Source organism: Daphnia magna, linkage group LG8 (assembly GCF_020631705.1).
Source record: "Daphnia magna isolate NIES linkage group LG8, ASM2063170v1.1, whole genome shotgun sequence".
In the NCBI taxonomy this organism is placed as follows: Eukaryota; Metazoa; Arthropoda; class Branchiopoda; order Diplostraca; family Daphniidae; genus Daphnia; species Daphnia magna.
Genome location: NC_059189.1, coordinates 154,169 through 173,782, shown reverse-complemented (window position 1 = coordinate 173,782; position 19,614 = coordinate 154,169). Strand labels below are relative to the sequence as shown.

The 19,614-nt window shown below is 38.1% G+C and overlaps 5 protein-coding genes and 2 long non-coding RNA genes across 11 annotated transcripts; 4 read left to right on the top strand and 3 right to left on the bottom strand.

The window, feature by feature from the left end:
- Positions 1-112: 112 nt before the first annotated feature.
- Positions 113-5,284, top strand: LOC116929645 (deubiquitinase OTUD6B). 4 transcript variants are annotated; one of them, XM_045178607.1, is made up of 6 exons: positions 113-368; positions 455-585; positions 651-907; positions 982-1,183; positions 1,452-1,713; positions 5,017-5,284. In XM_045178607.1, exons 1-5 carry the CDS (start codon positions 266-268, stop codon positions 1,653-1,655), a joined length of 897 nt encoding a protein of 298 aa, XP_045034542.1. In that variant the 5' UTR covers positions 113-265; the 3' UTR covers positions 1,656-1,713; positions 5,017-5,284. The 4 variants fall into 4 exon arrangements, with proteins under 4 accessions (XP_045034542.1, XP_045034541.1, XP_032792819.2 ...); XM_045178606.1 differs by lacking the exon at positions 5,017-5,284 and adding an exon at positions 4,207-4,417; XM_032936928.2 differs by lacking the exon at positions 5,017-5,284 and adding an exon at positions 2,304-3,782.
- Positions 4,971-6,040, bottom strand: LOC123475625. Its single transcript, XR_006650999.1, has 2 exons — positions 5,902-6,040; positions 4,971-5,707 (listed from the first exon to the last, which is right to left on the bottom strand). It is a non-coding gene; the product is annotated as an uncharacterized LOC123475625 (long non-coding RNA).
- A 134-nt stretch (positions 6,041-6,174) lies between these two features.
- LOC116929648 (U-scoloptoxin(01)-Cw1a) lies at positions 6,175-7,286 on the top strand. The gene is made up of 4 exons (XM_032936937.2): positions 6,175-6,289; positions 6,371-6,417; positions 6,512-6,745; positions 6,843-7,286. Exons 1-4 carry the CDS (start codon positions 6,265-6,267, stop codon positions 6,954-6,956), a joined length of 420 nt encoding a protein of 139 aa, XP_032792828.1. The 5' UTR covers positions 6,175-6,264; the 3' UTR covers positions 6,957-7,286.
- Positions 7,287-8,289: 1,003 nt separating this feature from the next.
- On the bottom strand, positions 8,290-8,985 carry LOC123475626. Its single transcript, XR_006651000.1, has 2 exons — positions 8,692-8,985; positions 8,290-8,623 (listed from the first exon to the last, which is right to left on the bottom strand). It is a non-coding gene; the product is annotated as an uncharacterized LOC123475626 (long non-coding RNA).
- A 255-nt stretch (positions 8,986-9,240) lies between these two features.
- LOC116929647 (proteasome subunit beta type-4) lies at positions 9,241-10,561 on the top strand. Its single transcript, XM_032936936.2, has 4 exons — positions 9,241-9,495; positions 9,696-9,902; positions 9,963-10,308; positions 10,376-10,561. The coding sequence occupies exons 1-4, from the start codon at positions 9,362-9,364 to the stop codon at positions 10,475-10,477; spliced, it is 789 nt and encodes a 262-aa protein (XP_032792827.1). The 5' UTR covers positions 9,241-9,361; the 3' UTR covers positions 10,478-10,561.
- Positions 10,492-12,718, bottom strand: LOC116929643 (alpha-1,3-mannosyl-glycoprotein 2-beta-N-acetylglucosaminyltransferase). The gene is made up of 7 exons (XM_032936922.2): positions 12,387-12,718; positions 12,207-12,324; positions 11,837-12,117; positions 11,629-11,767; positions 11,338-11,569; positions 11,164-11,268; positions 10,492-11,077 (listed from the first exon to the last, which is right to left on the bottom strand). Exons 1-7 carry the CDS (start codon positions 12,492-12,494, stop codon positions 10,699-10,701), a joined length of 1,362 nt encoding a protein of 453 aa, XP_032792813.1. The 5' UTR covers positions 12,495-12,718; the 3' UTR covers positions 10,492-10,698.
- A 1,251-nt stretch (positions 12,719-13,969) lies between these two features.
- LOC116929639 (tubulin-specific chaperone C) lies at positions 13,970-15,104 on the top strand. 2 transcript variants are annotated; one of them, XM_032936919.2, is made up of 2 exons: positions 13,970-14,805; positions 14,878-15,104. In XM_032936919.2, the coding sequence occupies exons 1-2, from the start codon at positions 14,120-14,122 to the stop codon at positions 15,032-15,034; spliced, it is 843 nt and encodes a 280-aa protein (XP_032792810.1). In that variant the 5' UTR covers positions 13,970-14,119; the 3' UTR covers positions 15,035-15,104. The 2 variants fall into 2 exon arrangements, with proteins under 2 accessions (XP_032792810.1, XP_032792809.1); XM_032936918.2 differs by having other exon boundaries at positions 14,866-15,104.
- The last annotated feature ends 4,510 nt before the right edge of the window (positions 15,105-19,614 follow it).

Here is a 19,614-nt window from a genome sequence, read left to right as displayed (position 1 = left end):
AGGCTGATGAAAATCCAACAAGAATCACCACCATCTATCAACTATGGCAATTTTAACCATAAATTTAGACAATCGATTGTCTCCTTTACAAAGAATACTGTTTAGTTTAAACATGAGCTGGCATCGTCTGCTAGCTTTCGAATTCTCTGATTCCCAATTCCCATGTGTTCACTTAGTTATATTTATGTGCCCATTCAGGTGTATTTATTTATGAGATTAGGACTACAGAGTCTATTGGTATTGTAATCATTTCTTAAAAGATAAAATGGCTGAACAAAATTCCACCAATGAAATAAAAGAAGAAAAGACAGAAGAAGGAGAGGAAGCAATATTGGCTCGGCACCGGAAGGAAAAAAAAGATATCCAAGGTTCTTCTGATTTTCAAAGACACATTTTTTTGAGAAACATAGTATATTGACTTTTTTTTGTTGTCAATTTTTATTTATTCAAATAGCCAAAATTCAAGCTTTAAAGAAGACAGCCACAAAAGGAGACAAGAAAAAAAAGAAAGATGTGGCTGAAGAGATTGCGAAACTAGAGAGTGAAATCGAAGCCAAACACGCTGCAGAATTAAAGAAAATTCAGGTTGTTACTTTACTTTTAAATCTTATTTTCCTAGTTCATCATTTTCTTTAATTTATTTTAAAAAGGAATGCTCTTCTGAAACTCAAAAAGTTTCTGATCAGCTGGAGGATATCAGTTTGGATGGGAAGGGTGAGGGAAAAGTGACAAAGGCTCAGCGAAGAAGAGACAAAAAGCTAGATCAAGCTAGAGAGAGACTGCAATTGATTGAAGAACAGGATAAGGCAAATCTTCTAGGAATTAAGCATTTAGAAACACAAAAAATTAAAAGCCTCCTGGCTAAACGAAACCTTACCTTCTTTGAAGTACCTTCTGATGGGAACTGGTAAGAAGAAAAGATGCCTCAGTTTATAATTAGCTACACAAGATTTGGTCATTTTTCATTTCCCTCTCTCTCAGCATGTATGCTGCCATAGTGCATCAAATTAACCGTGGAGGTGTAGCCCAGTCTGTGCAACAGCTTCGTAACCTAGCGGCCGATTACATGCGTTCCAATATGGATGATTTCTTGCCGTTCATGGACGAGGCGGAGAACGAAGAACAATACATGAAATACTGCGAAGATGTTCAACGGACCTCTGCGTGGGGGAGCCAGCTGGAGGTACATTCAAATACTCATTCTTGACCGTTACGCTCAGTGAAAATATGAATAATTATTGCTTAGCCTGTCGAGGAGGCATGTAAGATTTCGATTGATGATAGAGCCCTCTCTATGAGAAGCAAAAGAGATACAACCTTGAGTTTACGTTGACGATGAATGGATGATAACTAATTTCCATTTTTCTTTTTTTTCTTTTTTCTTTTTTTCTTTTAACTTTTCTCAATTCGACTCTGACCCCTTGCGGCACCAAAACAACACCTAACTGCAGTTGCGAGCTTTAAGTCAAGTTTTACGACGTCCCTTTGAAGTCGTGCAGGCCGAAGGTCGCCCTGTTGTCATAGGCGAAGAATTCATGGATTCATCATGCACTCCGGTACTTCTCACTTATCATCGCCACATGTACGGATTGGGAGAACATTACAACAGCGTCCAGCCCCGACCAGCTGGCGACGACGAGGACAACAGCCAATGAGACTGGTTCTTTCTCTCTCTCTCCCCTTCAGTAAGCTTCAGTTGCATCAAAACTTATGGTGAGCTTTTTGATAGAATTCCTTTATTTGCATGATAGTACAAAAGTGCACAGACGCACATCTTATTGTGCGGGAGGGGGTTCTGCGAAAAACGTCGCATATTCGATTTTTTTTTTGGGGGCTAAATAACTTCTTTGGGTCGATTCGCCACAAACCAAATTTTCAACAAACTTTTGAAGCGCCGCGGATAACGTGGTTTATTGCGTTTTTTTTTATTGAGTGAAGGGAATTCCGGTCACGACAAAAATGCCGAGTAAGAATAAGAAAAAGTGTTTATCCACTCTAGTCATTTACGAAAGTCACTAAGATAAAGACGCAAAGAAATGGTAAAAGAATGCCGTTCGTTCTGCTTGTTGGGTTACTATCCCTTTCTTTTCCCCTCCAAAGTAATAATAATCTCACGGCGACGAGCTATAAATTCGAATGATATGCTGACCCCCCGTCAACGCGATGGGTCACAAATGGAGACGTTGGCTCGTTGCGCACGAGCGAAGATATTTTCGCCACAATCGTACACATATTAACGAATATCACTTTAATATGAGCTTATGACTGACGGCATTTTCTTCCCTTTTTTTTTTTTATTGAAGGCGAAATGTCCCTGAACCGTACGCCGTAAAGTTACACCGTATCAAAGTAATCATTAAAGAAATGCGGATCAAGATTCGTTTTTGCTGAATCAGATTACGCAAGGACAGCTTGTTTTATATTTATTACCTCCCTACATGTGCGTAACTTTTTTTTTGTTTCTTTTTGAAAAATCAGTGGATTGTTAGTCAGTTTTCCCCCTTTTTTTATGTTGCTTGTTAGTGTTTCGCATTGCACGCTACATGATCCGTGAGTCACCGTCGGCTAGCTTTATTTTTATTTCGTTTCCCAAAAAAGGTTTTATTTAACGGCTCCCCCCCCTTAGATTTTTGCACTTGACAAAATGCAAATTTATTTCAGTTTATTGAATTTCTGCAAGTTTTTTTTTTCCTATTTTCAAAACGACTTTGGCAAGTGGGGGTGAGACGACGTGAAGGTGTAACAAAAAGCGGCATAACGGATGGGGTTGTATATGCATAGGTGCGTATGGGTAATGCCGTAACGTATTCACCTCTCTAAATGCCCTTTGGGTTGAGGAGGAGGACAGACAGGATGTTGTAAAACATAAAGGAGAGGAAGGTCATAACAGGTCGGCAAAAGTCGTCGTTTGTCAGCTGACAGAGGGCAAGAGAGAGAGTGAAAGGAAATTTCTCAAAAAGGAATAATTATTTGGGAGATGGAAAAGAGAGGATAGTTGAAATGTGTTCAAAACAGCAAAGTCGGCTACGTGCGGAACGGGGTAGCTGCGTATAATCAGTGATCAATGATGACGGAGTGATAGCCAAAATGTAAAAACCGCGTGTTCTCCATGAGAAGCAAAATTGCAAAAGGTTTTGATCAACTACCGCCGCCCGTTGACTGGCAAACATCGCCGGTTAATTAAATGCATTGGTGAAATCGGCGACTCTTTGCAGGTGATGGCACGCAATAGCTTTTTCAATGTCCGACGCTGCCAATTGCCGCTTTGCTAATAATCATTTTTATTTTGGCGGTGCTGTTTTTTGTTTTGTTTTTTTGTTTTTTTTTCCTGAAAATTCCAACACGACGTGAATGTATTTAACGTTTCTTTGTTTTATCGCCCGCTGTTAGTCTCGGTCGGTGGCTTATGGCCGGTTTGTTATTGCGGTCGGTCTGTTTTCATTCTGACGTCGAGATTTATTCTCTCCCCAACGAATTACTACAGGCTATTTGATTGCTGTACGTGTAGGATACTATAGAGGAATAAGAAAATGAATGAACAAGGAAAACGAGAAAGGAGAAAAGCGGGTTAAGGAGGAATAGTGAGCCGTGACGTGAGGGAGAGAGAATGAAGAACCTCTCATCAAAAAAAATAAAATAAAATAATCGTTGAAGCGGCGTGCATGACAACACGATTCAAAGCAGGTAGCGTCGGTCCATCAGAGACAGAAGAAAGAAAGAAAGAAAGAAAGAAAAGAAAAAAAAAAAGAGTTAATATAATAAAACTACATGGAACAACAGAAGGTTCGTTTTCTTTGATTTCCTCGTGGATGTGGCATCTTCCTTTCACTTTTCCACGTCCTTGGCCATTCGATTCCGACCAACACGAGGAAATATATGGTATGCGGCTCGTTCTTTTGTAACGCAAGAAAGAGAAAATAGGCGTCGTGACGAGATGACCCGTCCGTTCGTTTAAAGAAAATTTAAATAAAAATTTCCAGCAGTCGTTCTTAGACGCTTTGCGAGAATGACGACGTCGTCTTGGTCACGGCCCTCCATCGAAGCTATCATGAACTCTTTTAATAATTGGGCGGTGGTGACGATGTTTCGTGTGGGATTTCCAGTTTGGCTTAAAGACGGCCTTCTGACAGCCGAGGGGGAAGAAACATTTAAAAACCTACACATAACTTCTTTTTTCACGTCCTCAACCCTCCACCCATTTTCCAGATAGCTGTTATCCATGTTGTTGTAATTATAGAGAGACAACCTAACGTACGCCTCCCTCTCCTGCTCTTCACGGTGTTCCTCTTCGTACGCGAGAAAACTACGCCATTACCACCACCACCACCAAAGAAGACCTTCACAATCAACAACTTGGACGCTATTTCACTTTGTTAGCCCGACTGATGGGATTGAATAAAAACAAGTCCGTACGATGGATGGCACGCTGCGCATCTATTCTTATTCGCCATTCGCCAATAGGCTTTTCGCGTGCACTTTTACAAAACAGCAAGGCGAACTCTTTTTCAAGTCGATGTGTTCTCTCTCTCTCTATTATTAAATTCGATTCACGCGGGATGTTTCGGGTTCGGATGTGTCGCGGTATCTTATGAGAAAGGTGTCACTCATCAACAGGAAAATCATTTCGACAACGAACGTCAGCCAAGGGCGGCAAAAGTTATACGTCGCAACACACTATTTTGGGTCAAGGGTTGCTGTCTCTCATCTGGTTGAGTGATGAAGAAGAAGAAGTTAATAACATACCATTTAAATGTCTGATTTGAAGACGGCACAATTGCAGCCTGGTTTCCCCTTATGACTGACTTGCCCCGTAAACTTGTTTTAATGAATCCAGTTTTCCGGACCAGGAAAATCTTGAACCATCATTCACAACTGGAAACTTTCACAATATTAGAGAAGAAAAACCATGAGACATTTTTTGTTTTGTTCTGTTTTTTTTTTTTGTACCGGGAATGTTCTTTTTTTCTCTCTCTGTCTCTCTCTCTCTCTCTCTCTCTTTATGCGATGCCTATAAAGAGGATATCGTCTCTTTTATACAATAGCATCTACAACATACTGAAATCTGAATAGTTTGAGGATACGTATAGAACGGATTCCTATACAGACATCACACACACACACACGGGTTAAGAGCTTCAACATTTTCTTTTTCCTCCGAGTTGTTTTTTATCGGTTTTGAGATGCAGTGTGTATAAACAATAGTGACGGAAACCATCTTCTTTTTTTTTTCCCTGTTGGTTGCGCAAAAGAATTCTCAGTTTGATAATAAATCAGATAAAAGGAATAAGGGTTGGAGAGATTGGAATCTTTTTCGCCCTTTCACTTTTTTTTTCACATTTCCTTCTTTCTCCTTCTTTACGAGCTGGTGATTCATTCGTTACTATTGGATATTCTTCCTTCTTTTTTTTTTTTTTTTTTTTGAGCCGCACACAACCGAACAATCAAAAGGAATTAAAAGATGCATTTTATTATCCTCGTAGAATATTTTGATCTTTCGTAATCTCCAAAACAGATGTGTCGCAAAGGGAAACGATGGCAGAGTATAGCAAAAAAAAACAGCATAGAAATCTCTCTGTGTCCGACACGCCTTGACAATGGACCGATCGCCTGACCGTCCCGTTCGTGTAAATTACGAGATGAATCATGTCCTACCCTTTGTGAGGATGCGCCTCACGTTGCCGGATCGTGACAGGAGTCGGTACAATACCTATTTAAACAAAACAAAACAAAAAATATTTTAAAGAGAAATTAGCCATCGCGATGATGGATGTAACTTTAACAATCGCTAAAAACGGATGGGTGGGTGAATTAGATTTTTTTGTTTTGGTTTTTGCAGTAAAAGAGAAAAAGTCAGAAAAGAAAAGTTTGTACACGATATGAATGAAAATAAGCAAGAATGACCATCAGGTGTGGGCGTAGTAGACGGTATGTGTAGTTGATCCATCTACTCGTCCATAGAATTGCGTAATATCCCATGGCGGGAGAGGGGTGGGCCAACTCGCGAGTTTTGGTGAATTGAGCAGAGCGTGAAAAGGATTCCTCCCTCTCTCTTTCGTTCGTTCTTTCCCACCAAACATTTCACCACCTACTCAAACGAGGGAGGGAACAGGTGTGCGGGAGAACGTGGATGGATTCTCTTGTATGCTGAAGCTGCCGGCCATTTTCTTTCGACCGCGGGACCAAAGGCCGCAGGGATGCGCCAATGGTATAAAAGCCTCGTGACTTTCCCTGTTCAAGCATCACTTGTTTCCCGAACGAACAAAAATGAACTCACTAGCTGTCATCTGCGGTGAGTTTTCACCTTTTACTTTCATTGCAAGTCCAATTCAACGTTTTAATGTTTTTGTTTTTCAATCTAATCTTAATTAAGGTCTTGCTCTCTTCGCTGTCGTCTTGGCCACTCCGTTTGGAGAACGCGTAAGTTTCTTAAATCCTCCGCTATCGTTAATATGTTTAAAAATTATTTAGAAAAAGAAAAAAGAAAAATGTTAATATTATGATGGGCCGGTAGGTGCGACGACAAGCGACGATCGAGGAAACACTGGGATTACCTAGCAACGCCACCGCCATCCGCAACAACATTGTCGATACTTTTTCATGCGACGACAAAATCTACGGCTACTACGCTGATATCGACAACGAGTGCCAACTCTTCCACGTTTGCTACCCCGTCGAATTGGCTGATGGCTCCAAACGGACTTTCAAGTGGAGTTTCATCTGCCCCGAGGAAACCATTTTCAACCAGGTCTGTCATTTCGAATTATCCAATTAGCCAACGTTCTGACTCGTTTGCTGGTGCATCCATTATTTGACGTAATGAATGTCATTTTCGAATGGTTTAGGAGAGTATGACTTGCACTTTCCCCACTGATGCCATTCCGTGCTCAGAGGCCGCGTCTTTCTACAACCTTAACCAGAATTTTGGTGTCATTCCTTCCACCACCGCCAAGGCTTGAACAATCTCGACAAAAAGAAAAATGATCAAAGATTAACAACATCCTTGACTCCATCAGCAAGCCTGTAAATAAAGGGGGCAACTCATCTCTTTAGTGTTTCACACTGCAACAGCTATAATTTACCAGTTTCCGACATTTCTCTATTGGGATTACAGGACGTTTGGTCTTTTTTTTTGTTTTTTCTCCCTTTTTTTCGGACCCACAACAATTGTAACATCTTTCAGGTGCTAGATTATATATTTGTTCGTAGGTTTTTTTCCTTGTATTATACGGCTGCTGTATGTGCGCAAGTAATTCCTACCAACTGATCAATAAAATAAAATAAAAGTATTTTCAAATGATTTCTACTTGGGTTCTAGAAAAACAGCCACAGCAGTTGTGACTGTTTTACGTCCTGTGGGGGACTTTCTGTCGAATCAATTTTTGGCCTGGACTGCATGATGCTGAACAATGTGCACGTTTCATGTAGTCGTTCATGTATGGTACAGTTTAGTAGTCGTGGTAGGTTTTAATGTTCATTGGCATATTAATGTGTCCCGGCGTACCGTTTCCACCGAGAATCGGATAGGCAAACCGTTTTGGAAAGGAAAAAGAAATAAGGAAAAAAAGAAAAGAATAGAGAGAGAAAGGTGAATATGTAGCATTATAATGCTATGCAAATTGCGCCATCCGCCTCGGGAGAGAAGAAGATGCTATTTTGTTTTGTTTGGAAGCCAGACACACAAGGACATAAGAGACGGACGTTTAAGAAAGGGGGAAAAAAAAGCAAAGAGAAAAGAGCCCCAAACATCGTGAAAGAGAATAACATCATGTAGGCCAGCAGCATATACAACTAAGTTTAAAAGCTCTCTCTCTGACTATCCAAACAGGTGAAAGCGCGCGGCTTTTGACATCAAATCGGTCTATACTGATATCTTTGAATGCACAGCAGCAAAACGTAACTTTGGCAAGAGATGAGATCAAGACTCTTGAGTCGACAATATTGTTACATACAAATATATTGTACGATTTCCGTTTGATGCTTAAGACCCTACTTGGAAATCACTGAGTGATGACAATCTCAAACACGGTTCAGTGACATTCCTAGTAAATCAATAAATCGGGGGTGTTCAAGAAATTTGGCATAGGTGTCGTATGGCTGACTTTACCACGAACATTTTCTCACGCTATCTATGACTCGGCTACATTTTTGCTTAACTTTTTATGAGAAATCTGCGAATCACTGTCGTGGTGACAAAGAGTTGGCCTTGGAATACACGTAAAGAAATCGATTGTAGTCTTTTTATCGATCCGATGCATACGATTTATCAGGGGGACAACTCAAAACAAAGAATAACTTTGCTGGTATCTTTTATTTGCCGAATTGGAGTTATATCAAATGCTGTCCTCTCTGGCTCTCTCCCCCGCGCACCATGTGGCGCCACAGCATTCTTTAGCATACAACAGGTGACAACACGTTTCAAGAATACGTACACACACTATTCTCTCAGTTTGATTTCTAAACAAAAGAAGTATAGAATCAGAGTCTAGTGTACAAGTTGACGGCCTCACCATCAATCTTGTTACCTATCACCTTGTCTTTCTTGTTTTCGTTCTCGGTTCATCCCACCTCGATCATCTCGTTGTTTTCATCCATGTGAAAAAAAGTGTTCGTTTTTTTTTCTGCACTACAATTTTGCATACAGTGTGTATACGTGTAGTACATCATTAAAAAACTGTATAGCCTACTGTCTACCTGCTTATAGTTTCACATCTGACTCAGTGGTTCCTTTCCCCATTTTGTTCTGCATTGTTGATCTTGTGACACGACTACCTGGCAATTATCAAATCGTGCCTGATCTCCCTCGTGTTTTAAGTCATAGTTGTGTTTTGATTACTGGTGTTTAGAAAACAAACAGGACAGCTTATTATTATAAGTATTTTTGCTATTTCTCCCTCTTTTTTCACCACATTCAAACTTTGCGTATCCATATCCAATTCCACTCTATTTTGCGTTATTCGACATTCGTCATTCGTGAGATTTGTATTGACTGTGTGTATTGGGCTATTGGCTGCTTTATTTAGCAGACTATTGCGAATTGACATATGTCGGTGTTGCTCAATAACAATACGCATTTTGATGGAAAAGTTAAAATATATGAATTTTCACTTCACACTGAGCATAAATTTTACGGATTTCTAATTTTGTTTTACTTTATTTATTTATTTATTTTTTAATATAGACATCATTTCAAACAAATGCAACTGATATATTCAACTTAAGAGACACCTGGTGGCCCAGATTTCTATCTTTTGGTTAACGCAGTGAGTTTGCAGAATCTTTAAAGTGAAACCATCTTCACTGCTACTTGGCGAGCAATTTTTGACAGTTAGTTTATACATTTTGGTTGTTAAAACAGAAGAACATGTACGCCAATCCAAACTCAATTATCAATCCTTCACTCTGGCCCAATGGTCCGGCACCAGGATGTTTTTTCAACTTTCCGGGAACGAGTGTTACTTCTACTTCATCCAAGAGTGGCATCATCACTCGAACTCAGTAAATTTTACTACTGTTGCATCTTAATGTCCTACATACAATTGTTCAATTTATCTAGCAAGGAAAAGCATTGTAACAATTCAGTTTCAGATTAACATTTTTCAATTGTGCGATGGTTTCACAAATTGGTTTCAGTCAAAAATCTCTACCTTAAATCAAACAAAACAAAAGATAATGATGTGACTATTTTAAAATTACAGGTCACCAGTGACAACAGGCACATCCATCCTTGGACTGGTATTTGATGGAGGTGTCATGCTGGCTGGTGATATGCTTGGCTCTTACGGCAGCATGGCAAAGTTCCGGTCTATTGAGAGGATCATAAAGGTGAACAACTCAACAGTCCTAGGAGCTACAGGCGATATTGCTGATTTCCAGCATTTAAAAGCCATCATTGAACAAAAAGTGTAAGTTATAATAAACTTTAGGAATCAACATTTTTTAAATTTGCCTGTCCAATGTTGTAGGATTGATGAAGATTGTGCCGATGATGGTTTCACGTTGAAGCCAAAGGCATTGCACACATGGTTGACCAGAGTGCTATACAATAGACGATCAAAGTTTGATCCACTATGGAACACATTCCTGGTTGCAGGTATTGAGGATGGAGAGCCCTATTTAGGCTGTGTTGACAAGATTGGCACCGCCTTCAGCGATTCAAAGATTGCCACAGGTTATGGAGCTCATATTGCTCTACCGCTAATGCGCGAGGGCTTGGAAAAGAAACCTCAAATGACCAAAGAAGAAGCCCGTGCTCTACTTATCAACTGTCTTCGAGTCCTTTTTTACCGCGATTGTCGAGCTCTGAATAAGGTACGTGTAGGATGAAAGGTCTGCCAATTATTCTGTTATCAAAAACATTTGTTTTTTTACATTCTAGCATCAAATTGCCACTATTACTAAAGAAGGAGTGACTATCGAGAACAACATTGAGTTAGACACCAACTGGGAAGTAGCCAATTTCGTCATTGGTTACGAGTAAAAATTTTTTATCAATAAAGGCAAAAACGTGTATTTCTCACGCGTGTAATCCAATAAAATGGGTGTTCTTTGGAAGTATAAAAAACATAAAAGTTGATTTTCACTTGGTGCAATCTTATCACGCAAAAACAACTGCACTCACTGAATTGCAAATAAGTATACTTTATCAAATAAATTTCTCTATGATTTTTAACACAATTATTTTTCTTTATTGTGGGCACGTCAACTCCAGGTAAGGTCATATCCCTTCCAATTGGAATGAGGAGCCAGATAAACGCGACGACCATTGAGGAAAACGGATACAATTCCGTGATAGCCCGTTCGGGGTACGCCGCTTTTAAAGTCATCCATCAAACCCAAGAGTTTGGCTGCATTTTTAAAGGTATCCTTGGTGTGGTACGTGATTCTGAGTGGACCGTCAAATGGCAAATTCGTGTTAGTGCGAACATCGGAAGCCGATACCACGGGAAGGCTGTATACGTGTCGGAAATAGTCAGCATCATAAGCTGTTTGTACCATATGACTCAAATTTTGCGTGGAAAAATCCACGGGCATTTCATTGAGCTTTATGTATTTGAGATGTTTGTCAAAAAACATGCCACTAAAAAAAAAAAATCATTAAGCCAATGATCAAAGCAACATTGCATTCCTAGAAATTTAAAATGTAGATAGAAAATTAGAACTTACTTGCTGACACCAATTTTCCCGAACGTTCTGGTACGAGATATTTCGGGTCGGATGCAGGCTCGATCTTTCCTCTGCTCCGGTCTTCTCATCCAATCATCCCAGTATCTGCAATTTGAATAGGTAGATGACATTATGGCAAATATTTTATTGTCTATAACAATAAAAAATCCTTACGATTTTGGCCATTTCGGTTCTAGTTCGTCCCACAACTCTTTCGTAATCATCCAACCTAATCCAGGGAAAAAGTCGCTGCGATACAAGAGTTGGCTTCCCTGCTGCATGTCCACCAAAGTGGCTTTTCCATTGTCATTCCAAGCTGAGACGCACCACAGCGTAGGATCATTTTTCAACAACTGATAGGTCGAAGCGAAATAGGAAAAGAAATCAGGGGCTACGTCTAAATCATCTGGATCACAAGAGAAAAAGTCAATGTCTTCCTTCACACAATCAAAATTCCATTGGTACCTTCGACAATTATAACGGCAGTATAATTAAACGTGCGGAAAATCTGCTTCAACCCAAACAAGTAATGTCGTGCAATTTTGAAGTAGCCTTTGAACTTCGCCTCTCCGGGTGGAACGATCGGTTCACTTTGGTCAGGTTGCTACTTAGTTAATTTATTTTGTTGTTGTTTACAAATCATGGCAAATATTTCAGCAAAAAAATGTACTACCTGGATGTAGGTCACTTGTGATGCATCACTATAGGAACGAATGACCTTGGCAGTAGCACCGTGAGCACAATCTTGGCTGACTATAATAGGGAACTTCTTGGCTTCTGGTCGATATTTAAGTAAACCATCTAAACTACGGCGAATGTCCGGCCGATTACAAGAAAATACGAGCACTGGAAGTATGACTGATTTTTCTTGCAATACATCTTTTCTGATGGCTAAAGATGAAGTTCTTGGCTCATAGTCCAAAATGCGCTTAAGCTCCATGGCCGGGACAACATCTGTAACATTTTTTAATAAGAATTTTTCAGTATATAGTAAGAAGATTCAATTTATGTTGCACAATCAATAGTGATTCACCGTAACATACTTTCAGGCCTTGGTGTCAATTTTTTTAATTTCTCAACAAGTAATTTATAAGTCTCTTCTTGTTGGCTGATCTGCAGCTCCAGTTCCTGAATGTATTTTAGAAGAGAACCCTTCCTTGTCTATGAAGAAAAAAAGCAAGATAAAGATTTTGTTTTAATGGTTTGAAGACATTGAAATTTACCTCAACATCAATTTTTTTGGATAAATTATCACTAAAAATAACCAAAGCCAGGACAAGCCAACTAACAAAGCAAAATGCCACAATCAACCCGAGCCGCTTGTATTTCATGTTTTCCCTGTTCAGAAATCTAGAGCTTGGACGAATTTTTCCTTAACCATGTTGCAGTCTCAGTTCCGCTTAATTTACGCTAAATAAACAGGAAAGGTTACACTTAATTCGTTTTGGTCACTCCATAAATTTTGTTCTTAAATATGTTATTTTCAGTCAAAACTCCAAAGCAAAACAAGAGAAAGTACTTTCAATAGCAGACATGACAGATAAAGAGACAGACAATGTTGCCGGTTCGAACTAGATGACACGTGTCATTGTGCAAATGGTGACGAAAAATGGTTGGTTTTATAGTTTGCTTCTTTTTAGATTCATTTAAAGTAATTGAAAAAAATTATAGAAAATATTCGTTTTAGTTAAAATGTCACACTAGTCATTTTACAAATTAGTACACTAGGCAACATTCCCATTGGTGAATCATACTGAAGCATGGACTACTCTAACTAAAGGACGAGACTCTTGCCCTATTTCGCCGTGTTAAAGCCTGTCGGGTCGGCTTTTTTCATGAAAAAAAAATTATGATTAATTACAGCTTTGAAATGCGATTTTAACTACATCAGTTTTTCTTAATGAAACGTATAACTTAAGATGATATTTCGATTTAAATTGTAGAATGCGGGTGAAAAGGGCGGGCCGCCAGTGCCATCTATCAACCAAAAATCCCAAGTTCTAGCTGATTGACAACTGAACTCAAAATTGTAGGAACAAAACAAGCAATGGGTTAGGATTTTTGCTTCTTAGATGGCGCCGGCGGCCCACCCTTTACCCCTTTTTTCCCATAGAAAAATAAAAATATCTTATTAACGGGTTAATTATCAGTATAGGGATATTTGATAAGTCCATAAATATTTTTTTTATGGATAATCTAATATGGAACAACAACAAAATTACATGGCCGACATAGGAATTGTCGAAGAGTCCCGTCCTTTAGTTAGAGTAGTCCATGACTGAAGCCGTTTTAAGGTCTTTTACGTAATCGTCTAGTTCTAGTGTTCTAGCATGGGAGACGTCTAGAATGAAAAAGTATCCTCGTGACGTAAGATTTAGATTTCCTAGACTCTTTAAAGGATTTATTGCCTTAGAAATCATTGTAGCTGCTGGATCATATCTAGTTTGGCATCGCCTGAATACGTCAAGAAATTTTCGTAAGTTAATGCACGAAGAGTTTCCATCTGTTCTCGAAGGGTATTATAGCCTCGGTGAAAAACTTGACTCCACCAACAATATTCGCTCTTCAGATTTACATTTCTGGAAACTTGAAAAACAAAATTCTGTATAGACTGAATTCAAAATGGCTTTCATAAAAATTCTTTACTATCTTGGAGCCTCCAGTGCAGTAGGATATGCCGCACTTAAATTTACAGAATTAAATGAAGATAACCTTCGAAAACAACTTGTATCAGTAGCTGAACCAGTCACTGATGCAGAAAAGAAAAAAAAACTGATGATGGAAGTCCTTAAAAATGCAGCAGAGAATAAGAAAACAATTTCTGATTATCCCACCACTCAGCAACATCTGATACAAACCAAGAAGGAAAGTGACAAGTGAAATTCAGCAGTGGTGATTTAATAGAACTCAAAATCTAGTAGCTACATCTTAATAGCAAACAATTAGTGGCAGAGCAATGGCACAGCAACAGTTAGCAGCATTTCTTAGTGAGTTAAACTTATCAGAACAAAGAGTAAATGATGCTTTAATGGGAGAAAATGTGAATACTAGTGTTGCAAGTGAAGCACTGCAAAACCTAACCCGATTTGTGTCAGAAAATGCCCCTAGTCTTCCAGCATATGAATTGAGAAGAGCTCATAGTGAAATAACAAAATTTAAAACTAGAATCTTAGATGTTGAGGAAAAAACAAGGCGCCAAGGAAAATTCAAGTTTACCAGAACAAGTAAAGAGAAACCCACAGTCGGTAAGCCACCCCCAGGATGCACCGAAGAAAAAGTTAAAAATGTCAGAGTTGCTGAAGGTCTACTTCCTACCCTTTCTGGTATGAAAGGTGAAACAATAATCATGGACTCACAGGAATCCTCCAATAAAGACATTTGGCTTGACAATTTGGAGAAAAGCACCATCATAATAAAAGGAATTCCTAGTGCACTTCATGTGACACACTTAAATCATTGTAAAATAGTTGGAGGGCCAGTGCAGACATCAGTCTTTTTGGAAGATTGTTTTCGTTCAACCTTTGTGATCGGTTGTCAACAAATGCGTATACATAAAACTAAAGAATGTGACTTTTATCTCCATATCGGCAGTCGCATTATAATCGAAGATTGTCATGCATGCCGTTTTGCTCCATACGACAGGTGATATTTAACTGCTATGCAAATTATGTGAAAAATAAGGTTATGATTTTTAACATAAAGAATTCTAAATAGAGAGTATTTGGGAAAAGAAGAGGAGTTTAATCAGGCGAAATTGGAGCTGGCTGTAAACCACTGGAATAGTATCGATGACTTCAATTGGTTGTCAACTGAACAATCACCTAACTGGTCGATTTTACCAGAAAATGAAAGAATCCAGTTGCAGGTTTAGACAATAATAATACTGCTAATGGTTCATTTAGGCTAAAACATCATAAATACATTGTAATGTATCGCACCAATTCAAACATTTGTTCTATCTTTCGTGATTTGTTTAAAATTCAATAGGTTTAGAATTTCACTTTATGCTAGATCCATCCTCTTCCACAAACAGGCCAAAAAGCCATGGATATCTTATGAAAACTAAGATAAGTATTTATATTTGTCTATTGTATGGGGGTAGAAATGAAATATCTTCCATATTTAGGAGTTTGCCAATAGGCCGCGGTTTGTTCTCCAAAGGTAAGATATGGCCATGTAATGATGGCAATTGGGTGTGCATAGGGAGTTCGGCACGAATAAAAAGATTTGGGAGGGAGTGGTAATCTAATGCCGAGCAAAAAGCAAAAAATACAGAAGCTGCAACCTTTGGGCCAAGATTGCACATCCTTATAAATGAGTTTGTCTTTGAAAGTCTTCTGTTGAATATCAGGACAAAGGTATAGCTAGGACATTTTTGTCTCCTAGGTCTAAACTGTACTCGTTAGTTTCTTATGATATTTTTGCGCTCTGCAGATTACGGTTGTAGAAGCTTGGTGAGGATCGAAAAACAAAAAGTCCTCTTTCCCTATTCGCTTCTCCCTATTTTTCCTTGTATCCAGTGTAGGCACGCTATAGTCCTCTTAGCGCACCTCTATTTTTTGTTTTTTACGTATAATAACTATAAGACCAGTAGAAAAATAAACTTGATTTCAGTGATTTTCATTCGATTCCGAATCGAAATCATGTATTTTAAGCAAAATTTGAAATTTGGCCAAAAATGAAAAAGTGGAAAGGGTTCCCACTTTTGTCAAAATCTGTAAAAAATGACATCTAATGAAATTCGACAAAAATCACACTGTACATTCAAAATCGAATTTTTTTTTCTTGCGATTAAGTTATTGGTTTTTTCGTTAAACCAGCGATTTTACCTTTCAAATTACCTGTACAGCACAATCACTACACCAGCGCCACCTGGTACAGCACAATCTGGTACAGCGCCATCTGGCACCCACGAGGTAATAGCAGTTCTTGACATAAATCCATGTCTTTTCTGTTACCTGCTAGAAGTAAGAAGGAAGTGAAGGGGATCATAAATTCATAACCTCCTGCCAGAAATCAAGTGTACAAGTGGCCCTCACTCCGTGCGGGAAGTTCCTCCTAGGGTCCGGCCTGGTCGCCATAAAATTAAGGTAATCTATCCTCTTCCGGTATAACTAACGACTGGGGATATCCGACTAATAAAGAAAATCAAGTTCGATATATCAATGGGCGTACAGTTTGATTAAGAAACGTTCAAACCGGACGAACTAGTTTTTAAGCAGCAGGTAAGTACCTTTGGCAAATCAAATTTTTTTATTTATTTTTTATTTTTTTCCCCAAACGTAGCGCTCAGCCCTGGTGCAAATATGGGTTGACCTTGACCAGCTAACAATGGAATATACTGGCGCGACAGGTATTTTAAGCGTTTTTTTCACTATCGTGCCATACCTTCCGTTAATGAATATGCTCAAATATGCTCGACAAGGTCAACCCATATTTGCACCGGGGCCTAGCTCTATCCGAAAGCAAAAGTCGGGCTTTAAATTATAAGTATGATTTTTTGTCACTAGATGGTGGTTGTGGGGGGATTTTTTTTTTGTCATTACCAAAATATGTTTGAAAAATTTGGTTAGATGGCGCTTTAAACATGATGGCTATTCAAAAAATTCACGAAGTATCTGGAGCTCTTGTGAAATTTAAATAACATTGGGTGATTGGGACACCTAAAAGGAATTATGATTGCTTGCCTTGCTCAGTAACACGTGTTTCATTTGGTAGATTGAGTTCGCAGATTTTTCCACCCTGAACTGAATTGGGTAAGGATTCATTTATTTCAAAATTACGTAACTCCATATTAATTTTGTGTTGTTTCGATTCTGATTCTTCGATACAGCAAGAATTCAGTTTTCATTGTCTTCTGAGTTCCTTTGTGCTATTTTTCATATGAGTGTTGTATATTAAATGCAGCGGAACAATTATTGAGTGGGTAAAATATTTTTTAAATTTATTTCTTTATGTTGTGCCTTCTTCATGTACAAGCTTCCAGGATGGTGCTGCAAATTATTTGTTGGCTGGTTGGATTTCTGCTTATGCATCTTTCAAAACCACATCAATTTCATTTGCAATTGGAACTTGTAAGTAAGAATGAAGTGTTAAAAAAGTGTTACTGCACATCTGAATAACTGGATTCGTAGGATTGCATGATATGCAAACCAGATTCTCTTTGGCAGTTAAGTAAATATGTGTTAATTGAGTTTTAATTTTTATATTTTAATTAACCATATTTTTAAGTCATAAACAAGTTTTTTTCATATTGCTTTAACATTTTCATGGTATAGGTATGGTCATTACCAAGTTATAGGAGTTATATACCTTACTATATCTATGCCTTGGTCATTACAATGGGTTAAAGGATTAACCATGTTGTTCATCAACTCAAGCTCAGAGAAGTACAAGGTATTTGAGATTTCTGTTACCCCACCTACATTCAGTGTTACTTCAGAAACACTACAAGTATGTTTGCTGACTACGTGTATGTTCTGTCAGGTTTCTATTATCTTGGTTTCATCAGAAAAATAAAACTGATGTGATTTGCTTTAGCCCTAACCAAAAAAAATTTGGCAGGAATGGCACTGATTTGATTTGTATAATTCTTTATTATTAAGAATTTTTGAAATTTGAGATATATTTTTTTTGTCTTAAGTGTAAGGAAGCGGTCTACTCTAGAAATTGTTAATCCAATTCATTTATTTTTCATTTTTAAATTTTTTATTAATCACAGTGTGTTGGTCTTTTGAAATTGGACTGCAGTTTCATCGACACACATAGATCTACAGTAAACTTCGTAATTGTTAAATTTATTTCTTTCATTTGCATATATTGTTGAAGCAAACACTGCTGCAGGACTGTAGGATAGCATAAGATAATAAAGTTGGATGAAAGGTTTGATACAGAAGCGGTTCGAGTGATGGTGGATTTGGTAGAGGTGGATAGTGTTTTTGAACCATTGCTATATAGTTTACTGTATTGGTTGTTTTTTGTTTGTTTTTTTGTTTTCTTTCCTGGCATCCTACTGAATTCCATTGGTTAAAGTTTGTAGCAAAAGTGTGTTGTATGAGATTTATCTAATCCTAACAATGTTGGAGATCCCTTTTGTCAGGCAGGAAGCATTGTTATTTATGTCGTTCAGGTATATTATTCACATCCATTGTTTCGATTCGTGAAAAAAGTAAGACGTGTGGGGAATTCTATTTTTATATTGCAGATCCCTCTTTTAATCAAGGAAATATTGATAATTTAAGTGTCCTTAAATTATTTTAACAAAATGTTTATTGCATTTGGTTACTTTCTTGAATTTATGTATTTTTTTCTTATAGAAATACCAAGGTTTATTGTTCCCCCACCCCCCGTCAAGAGCTACGAGATGGCGCTTGCTTAACCTGTGCGAAATGTATTTTTTCCCGAACAAGCATGGTTCAAGGAGCACGGTTTAACGCCGATTTGTGGTAAGTTGATCTCCTGTATAAAGCCACGTGTACGTAAAATTTCTGATGTTGCATTATCTGTTAAGATTGTGATGGGAAATTGGCCTAGTTTTTTTTACAGGAAAAGATTTGTGAGTATGTAGAAATAAATTTTCACCCGACACTGCACTGCATCAATGGCTGAAGGAACTATGGGAATGGCTGCAGGTATGTTGGGTTGAAGATTTGATGGATTAACTTTTGAATGATGGTGACATGTGGGACCAGAAGAAATTGGTATGGAACTTTCCTACACAGTTTACTCTTATTGATTGTAACTTTGAGATATGCTATTCACCTACGTCATCTGGAATTATGTTTGTTAAGGGGGGAGGGGGAGAGAAAGGCAATCCTAAACAATATTAGAGATCTCTCTTATCACCTGATAAATGTTGATAATTTTGGTGAATTGTAGGGTTTGAACACGAGTTTTTGTTTTTTGTCAGTTTGAACATGTAAGTTTTTTTTGTTTTTCATAGATAATATAATGGAATTGAAGGAGAATGTGACACGATACGTTGGTTTGGCGTCAGTAGTTGGACCAGTATGGAAGTTACTTGTTCTTTGTTACCAATTTACTTGTGGACTGAAATCAGTAGACATGAAAGGTGTTTTGATTTATCTTAATTCCACACCAACTAATCTGTACTGTTAATATTTTTAGGTGGTAGGCCATGGAATGCTGATGAATCATCTGTGAGTGGAAATTGTTATAGAGGATATGCTGTGGCAATTGAAAGTAAAAGACAAAAATTCATTTAACTTGGAAATGAATAGCGAAATTTACTTTTAACTGTTTTTTCTCTAGATGCCACCTTGAAAAAAACATAGATGATGGTGTTTGTTGGCAATGTTTTTATGGGAGTGTTTTCGAAGATAGCATGGAGTCAGATTGTGAAAAAAATTACTTTGAATGTGGCAATTAGATTTTTTTTTCTATAGGGGGTTGTTAATCATCTTTATGAACAGTCTAAAGCAGCATATGTTT